Source organism: Colobus angolensis, unplaced genomic scaffold, assembly GCF_000951035.1.
Source record: "Colobus angolensis palliatus isolate OR3802 unplaced genomic scaffold, Cang.pa_1.0 Scaffold197, whole genome shotgun sequence".
Taxonomy (NCBI): domain Eukaryota; kingdom Metazoa; phylum Chordata; class Mammalia; order Primates; family Cercopithecidae; genus Colobus; species Colobus angolensis.
Window position 1 is genome coordinate 1,098,524 of NW_012115121.1, and position 8,558 is coordinate 1,107,081.

The following is an 8,558-nucleotide window of genomic DNA, read 5'->3' on the forward strand; positions in this document are numbered from 1 at the left end:
GCCCGCCCCCACGCCCAGCTAATTTTTTGCGTTTTTAGTACAGACAGGGTTTCACCATGTTAGCCAGGATGGTCTCAATCTCCTGACCTCGTGATCTGCCCGCCTCAGCCTCCCAAAGTGCTGGGATCATAGGCGTGAGCCACTGTGCCCGGCCTATTCAAAATCAACTTTAAAAAAACCACTCAGGCCAGGTGTGGTGGCTCACACCTGTAATCCCAGCACTTTGGGAGGCTGAGGCAGGTGTATCACTTGAGGTCAGGAGTCTGAGACTAGCCTGGCCAACCTGGTGAAAACCCATCTCTACTAAAAATACAAAAATAAGCCGGGCACAGTGGCACATGCCTGTAATCCCAGCTACTTGGGATCCTGAGGCAGGAGAATCGCTTGAACCTGGGAGGCGGAGGTTGCAGTCAGCCGAGATCATGCCACTGCACTCCAGCCTGGGTGACAGAGCGAGACTCAGACCATGTCCTCTCCCTCTCACTCTCCCAAAAAAGAGAAGAACATGGCAAATGGCAGTTACAGCGAAGCAACACACTCAGGAAGGAGGCTTCAAAATCATTTTTTCAAAGTCTACTGTGTGCCCTGTTCTAAGTGCTGAGAAAACAGGAATGGCCAAGAAAGACAAAGTTCCTGCCCTTGTGGAGCTTACAAATAAGCATGGGGAGAAAAGAAAACAAGCACAGACACACAGACATGATCATCAGAAGTGAGATGGAAAACGGCAACAATCAGTGTCGCAATCAGATGAGAGGCCTGGCAGATGGGGAGAGTGGTGGTGATTGGGAGGGTTGGGTGGATTGGCTGGCTGAGGGGGACTTCTCTGAGGCAGGGGCATTTAATCTAAAATGCCAATGAGCCAGCCATGAGAAAGTCTGGGAGAGGAGCCTTTCAAACGAAGACACGTGCAAATGATGTCACCAGCCTCTCTCGCTCTGATGACACAAAATGTACCGACAGCACTGAGCTACCGTGTGTCCCTATTAGAAATCATATTTACATTTCATTTCCAGTCTTTGGGATTTGAGGCATCTGGTACTGATATCCGTATCTTCTAGGTGTTTCAATAGGGGGTCCATTAGAAAATCTGAGTTACGAAACAATTAAAAACATAGGGGATAAAGAGAGAATGAAAATAACAAGAAAAGCAATATTAAAACACACATACAGTTTACATTTAAATGTCCCAAAGGAGATGTGTTGGAGCTGTTTGTGGATCCATCCAGCCAAATAAAACCACACACCAAGAGGTTCTGTTAGGGAACATGAAAGTAACTATAACAGAATAGGAAAACCAAATTTACACACTTGTATGTGGATGATTTAGAATATAAACAATTCACTCTGAAAAAAGTTTTATAAATCCCTATGGTATTGACATAAACTAAGCATAATAAACTCAAATGTGAAATTATTAGATTTATTTGTAATGACAGGGTCAGTTTGAGAACCTGTCTTCAGTGATAGTGATGCTCTGGCTGAAACAATTCAGCTCAAACTCTTGGCATTATGATCATCCTTTCCTAACATGTGTCTTGAAGGTCCCCAAATAGTCCCAGGGCCTGCCTGGCTTTTATGAATATTCTAGCCAGTCCAAGGTAGGGCAACACATACTGTATCCAGACAGGAAACGAATGTCATCAAGGAGGCCACTGAACCACCTTTAAAGGAAAGACAGCTGGAGTACTCCAGTGGGTAGAACATTTGGAGATAATTGTGGCTAGCAATCTGGCATGCAGAAAGAAGAGAAGAGAACACTGTTTTCAAATGGGAAACAGAAAATGAGACAGGGAAATGAAAGCACATTCCCAGATGGAGCGATTTTATTTCCAAACATGATTCAGAACAGATATATGCTTTGCTACCTCCACACTGGATTTTCATTTTATAAAATATATTTGCTATTAAAATCGTTCATAAAATCTACCTTCCCCTTCGTAGTGGGAAATAAGCAAAGTGAAAGGTTAAAAGGTCATGCATAAAATAGATACACCAAGATAATTATATAATAGTCTTAAGTTCTTCACAAATCAATAAATCATTAATTTATACTTCACTATACAGCACTTCAAGGTTTTTCTTTATATATTAATGTTCATATTTCACAGACAATTTTACAAAAACATTATCATTTTTTTCATAAAATAGGAAAACAAACCCACAGTACTAAAAAAAAAATCAATCTGCAGAGTGTAAACATTTTTTAGAAGAATAAACACTAAAAGAACAATGAAACTCAAGTGCTTTATCAGAAACAGTGGTTGACCTCTTTTTGCCTTTACTCCCTTTTCATCTGAGAGAGCCTTTTAGAGATTGGGAATCATTTGTTATCTGCAATTACTATAGGCTTTGGCTCACAATTCTGGGGAAAAATGTCAATTTAAGGAACCCTGTGTATACATTTTATTTTCTTTTTCTTTGAGACAGACAACCTCAAAATAAGGTCCAAATATTGGTTCCTTCCAATATATGAGGAGGGTAGTTACCATAGAATAAGAACTAAAATCCCATTTTTTTTAGGGAAAAAAAAGACCTTCGATGATGCAGGTGTCCGTGTATAAGGAACTATGACCTACCAAAAAACCACCACATAAGAAGAGGCCAATATAATTTGCCAGTCTGACAAGACAGTTGGTATTACAGGTGGAAGAGACCTCAAGGATCACGTAATTCAGCTCTTTGATTTTAGAGGGAGGAAAGACGAGGCCCAGAGATGGTAAGTGGCTTGCCTAACTACATTAGCAAGTTAGCTTCAATGGTTATTTTTATACACACACAGGCACACATACATACTGTTGCACTGACTTCTGTTTTGTACATAAAATGCTACTGGCTCATACAATACATCAATAAGTATGCAGATTTTCATTTGTTATCTGATTGCTGGAAGTGGGAAATACTCATTCTTCCCAGGAGTGAAATTGTTCTACTTTCTCTCCGTGGTGCACTGTATCATTACTCAGCTCTACTGCTGCTCTCTGCAGCCCCTAACAGTAGCATGGATTGGGGAAGAAGGAAGGATGGCAGGAAGGCAGGCAGAGATCCTCAACTCAAATCAGAATTGGAGTGTCTCGTGTCAAAGATGTTCCCACTGGCAGTGAAGACTTTACATCAAGTTAAGCTTGGGCTATTGAAACTTCCAGACCTGGCTGGAAGGAGGAAATGGGAGATCTAGGCACCACCAGGTACCAGTGTACGCCCTTCACTCAACATGAGCTTGTGTTCCTCTGACCCTAAAAAGCAGAGATGAGCATTGTGTGTCCTGCCTAAGCTACTGAACTATAAACTTAGATGACTTTACTAGGTGCAGTCATAGTTTCTAATTATCTTAACGTGTATATGCATATAAACATGAAAATATTTATGCCTATGTTATAGTAGTATTAATAGCTATTATATCATTTCCACAAAATTACATGTGGTTGTAACTGTAGGGAAGGTTTTAAAACCCTAAGGCAATTTTTTAAAAAATACCATTGTTTTCGATATTTATTACGGACATCTTTCTGAAAAACCTTAAGTCTAGCTATGTATATTAACATTAAATAACTTAAAAAAATAAACAATACATTATATTGTAGCAAAATAGCTCCATTTTAACGCCATATAAGTGAAAAAAATTGAGTTTTCAAGAATAGACTAGACCTCTAAAGGTATTTTTCACAATTCTGAACTAATATTAAATGTATTTTCTTTTTCGACTATGCCAAATATATTCACACTGCTCTTGATACTTTATGTCAGAAGTATTTTTATGTGAAACACTAGGTTGTTTCATGTGTCTGTTTTTAATTGCTCTATAATGAAAAGTTTACTCTAAATCTAAATAAATTTGCTCCCAAAGATCTCCCCAGGGAGAAGGGGGACAGCATCACCAAAAAACAACAAAAACCTAATGATATACAGATATCCAGTGCATGCGACTTCATATTTTCTAATAATAGTGGTAGAAAGTAACTTTCAAGTATCCCTGTAATCCAACTGGACTTACAGATAGTGATCTCATAAAATGAATAGTATTCTAGAGGAAGGAAGTCCTTTAAGAAACTTGTTCTTTCTGGAAAACCTTTGCCAAAATTCCCATAGGAAACAAAACCATCCATTCACGAAAAAACAGAGGGTACTTGGTCCCCAGCACTGACCTGAAAGCGCACGCATTTAACACTGCTCTGAACTCAAGGTTAACTCTAGCAGAATCGAGGAGTCTTCGTTTTCTTATCTTATTAAAGGTCACTCTGTCATCCAGAGCTGGAAGAACGGCTTCTAAAAAGAACGTCCTGATGAAGGCAGGACCCAAAGTTATTTCCAGTTCCTAGTCCTGCTTTCTGTAGCTGTAAGTATGAGTATAGTTGGCTAAAATAACAAGAACAGAGAGATTGGCCCACTCTGGGAACCAAATTCAGATGTTTTGCACTTAAGTTAGTCAAATTCATTTTTAAAAATTAGGTTATCATAAAGACTTCAGTTATGGAATAGAGATTCCACAACTCGCATGTAGAGGGGGATGAGAGGAAGAATTAGTCAGCTAAAAAGTGCATGTCTTTTCAAAGCAGGTGTAGGAGGTCAAGAGGGTCTCGAGGCTTCTGGAAGTTTTGTTCCTTTACAGGTTTTGATCCAGCCACTTGATGTAACTATTCCTAGTCCGGATTCCCACTGAGAAATTGGTGGGCCAGCTAGTGAAAATCATACATCCGTGAAAGCCATCCTCAAAGTGATCCAGGGTCACCTCCACACCGGCACTCTCCAAACGCTTGGCATACATGATCCCATCGTCTCTGAGGACATCATGCTCACACGTCAGAATGTAGGTCTTTGGGAGGAGCTGCAGCACTGCCTGGTCTGCAATGAGTGGGGCAGAGCGGGCATCCAGTAACTGAGGAAGCTCCTGGACAATCCTGGCATTGCCTGTGGTCTGTACAACAGGCTTGTAGTTCTTTGTGAAAGATGCAGGCAAGAGGGATGTCCAGTTTAGACGGGCCCTGAGGGCAGCTGCCTCTTCCACATCAAGTGAAGTGTGATTGTTAATGATCATTGCCTGCACAAAGTCATAGTTGCCTTTGAAGTAGTCCACCCAATACTTCACCATGACATAGCGGGGCAGGATTGGGGTATTCACATTTTGCTGATAAGATGGTGTGTTAAAATCTAAAGCTTGAAGTACCGGATAAATTAAAGCTTGCAGTTTGAGCTTATTTTTTAGGCTGGCATCTTGAGTAAACTAGAGAAGAGGAAGCAAATACATTACTTCATTTTGCATGCCTTCTTTTATAGGAACCATACCCTATAGAGTAGCTTAATGTGTTACTCTGAATCTGTCAATGTGTTACAAAGTGTTACATTTCTACCAGGCACTGTATAAATAATATAGTTTTAAAAATGATGCTCCATCATTACCATCACCACCCTATCAAGCTGCTAGATAGATACTTAACTAAGAAAGGTATGATGTTTACAACTCATAGTTTTGAGTGAACCCTGTACTTGTATCTATCTTTAGGCAGTTAAGACACCTGGGTATTATGAATGGATAATGTACGAACCTTATTTAATTTTTTATTCCCTACAAAACCCCCCAAAAAGGTCATGACTTCCTAGGAAGAAAAAAAATTAGTCCTACTCTTCAAGAAGAGAGGGGCAAAAAAAAGTTAAACAGATTATGAGACTCCTGAGTGTTTTAGTAGGACCTCAGGGTATGCCTTCTGGTGAGCATCTTCATGCTTGGTGAGAGAATTTAAACAGTTCTGGCAATGCACCCTCCATTCTACATAATGGGCATATGCCATAGAGTGAAGTTGTCATGGGAATGTGAATGAGTCCCCTATCTCAACAGATTTCAGTCCCCCCACGCCTCCCCATAGTGTTAATATTGCCCCATTTTGTAATTCTAGTGCGCAAAATTACGTATTTGTCCTGTAACATCTAAAAGAAAGCTAACGAGTCATGAAGCTTCATAGAAAATTAAATGATCTTCCAGATAACTTTAGCCATACACTTCTGCTTCATACCTGGACTTTAGAAACCCATTCCCAGGTGACATGTGACTGCTTTCCAAAAGCATGAATGGTCAGTAAATAGTACTTTGAATATGTGCCAAAAATTGTATACACATTACCTCGCCAAGTCCTTGCAACAGCCCTGCAATCAGATGACATCGTCCTCATTTTTCTGAGGCTCAGAGAAGTTAAGGGACTTATCCAGGGCCCCACAACACTCAAGGGTGAGTCCTAGGTTAGATTCCAGTGATGTCTGGCTTGAAAGCCAAGTATGTTCTCTCCACTGAGCCAAGACTCTCTTGTGACCATGTGTGGATGAAAAACTTGCCAATGCCAAATGGAAAATCAAGTTCTTGAATTACAACAAAAGAGTTAGAAACCAAAGTATCTCATAATTAGAATGACAGATGGTATTTGAGGACACCAAATGAAATTTGGAGGTGAGACAACAAAGATGTCTTATTTCATCCATAACAGGAAGAAAACGTGCTTTTTCCCAGCTGCCAAAAAAATTGGGGTGCTATTAGAGCTAGACATAGTTTTCAAAGAATTCAACCAGGTGAAGCTCATAGTAACTTGTAAGATAATAGTTAAACGGCTGAATTGTTTAATTTTTTTTCTTTTGCATTAAGAAAAAGTTGGGGAAACAAATTTTAAGGTTTTAATGTGGCTCAAAGTTGTAAGGAATAATCTTATGAACTGGAATTTAAGCAAAAATACTCTGCTTTGCAAGTCAAACATGAAAAAGGAGCAGGGGACACTTGAGTTCCATACATAGCCCTGAGAAGCAAGGGATGTCAGCCCTTCTCTAACACTGACTGTAATCAGGGACTTGACAAAGACTCATAGGTGACACTTCCTCCAACGACCCATCTTCCTACTTCAGCAAGATCTCTGAGAGCTCTACAAGTGTAATTGCATGAACAATTTGGCTATCTAGTGACCAGCCCACCCAGCTATGCCTTTGCCCCACTTAATGGAGAGTGTGTTGGTCTGCTGGACCTTATCATGCACCGCTCAATCCACCAGCACCTTAGGACAGTGGTATTACCTGTTGTCCAAGGGCAGCAGCCAGATTTCCACCAGCACTGTCACCAGAAATGCAAATTCTGCCTGGATCAACCATATACTTCTGTAAGACTTCTGGCTTCAGGAAATACTTTGTGGCCCGTACAACATCATGAATTTGCTCAGGAAAATAAACCTTTGGAACTAGCCTGTATCTGTAAAAACAAAAGTTGTATTCATTTAAGGCCTTTGCCAAGTTTTGGGGACATGTAAAGTTTAGAGACAAACTGATTCTTTTAAATCTGGAAATAAATAGATAAGAAATTGATTCAATGGAATTACTGTATGAAAAAGAAAAAGATAATAAAATATAAATATAAACCATTTTCTTGCAAATCAAATACTTAGTTTAAAATGTGATGATTTTGTATTAGTAATAGTACTATTTTTCTTTAAAGTATCAGCCACCAAACCAAACCTACTTACCACCAAGAACAACCAAAATAAAATTTCAAAGTAAAAAGCAGACGGAGGTTCATTGCAAAGACATGGATAGCACCATAATAGATTTTAGAATTTTATTTCTGGAAGTCAGTGTTCCATTCATAATGTCTCTGGGTTAAAAGGTGACTTGGCAGCATTAACCACTTCATTGGTCTTGCATTTAATGGTCCATCATTTACTTCATGTAATAAAATTGTACTTCCACTGGAGAGGTCCATACTAGCCTGACATTAAAACCAAGCAATGCATTCACTACCTGGAAGACTGTAATTAAAAGGCCAGTTGTTAACCCATAAAAGGGAAGCTAAATTTTCCAGACAGCCTAGAGCAGGCCCTCGGGGATACTTCTGGGTCTCCTCCAACTGGCTCCATTTTGCAAGATCAGAATCCTTTGGAATCCTATCTGTACACCTAGTAGAATTCATATCCCTTTAAGACTCCCAAAAAGTCTGATTTTGTCAAATGCCCCACCCATAATATTATCTTACACATCCACATTGGCAATCTTGGTTTAGAGTTCCCTCCCACTCTCTGTTCTCCTCTTTTGCTTATTAATTCTCACTCATCTTTTAAGCCTTAACTGGAGGGTTTGGCCTCCTCTAGGCCACCTTCCTCGGTCATATCTCCACTTGCTTCTGGGCTTGAACTGACTAATATTCCTTGATATTTCTATGTGCCAGGGTATGTCACTCACTGTTCTTATTGGTTTATATGAAAAGTATTTGTGTTTTTCCTAAAGACTGTGTTCTCTGATATCAGGAATTATGTTTTATTCATTACTGTGTTTCCAGTATCTGCCAATGTGAGGGGCACATAATCATCCACCCAATAAATCTCTTTTGAGTATTAAAATACCTTCGTTTTGCAAACGAAGAAACTAAGGCATACAAAAGTTACTTGATTTGTAAAAACTCAAAAACAGACCAAAATTAGGTAGGATAAAAGCTAATTACCTAATTAAAACCTAATAACAGTCAGTGAAGACTCAAAACTTTTGATTTCCATCTTATAATTAGCATACTTATTTTCACAAACTAATTTTTTCTAAGCTAC

General features: G+C 39.4%; 1 protein-coding gene across 5 annotated transcripts in view; it reads right to left on the reverse strand.

Annotated features, from left to right (window-relative positions):
• Positions 1 to 1,795: 1,795 nt before the first annotated feature.
• Positions 1,796 to 8,558, reverse strand: part of NCEH1 (neutral cholesterol ester hydrolase 1) — an 86,548-nt gene continuing 79,785 nt past the window's right edge. For all 5 annotated transcript variants that reach the window (XM_011940998.1, XM_011940997.1, XM_011940996.1 and 2 more), the window contains 2 exons: positions 7,045 to 7,216; positions 1,796 to 5,218 (listed from right to left, as the gene is read on the reverse strand). In XM_011940998.1, coding sequence (XP_011796388.1) covers positions 4,601 to 5,218; positions 7,045 to 7,216 — 790 coding nt within the window. In that variant the 3' untranslated portion in view covers positions 1,796 to 4,600. The remainder of the gene's footprint in view (positions 5,219 to 7,044; positions 7,217 to 8,558) is intronic.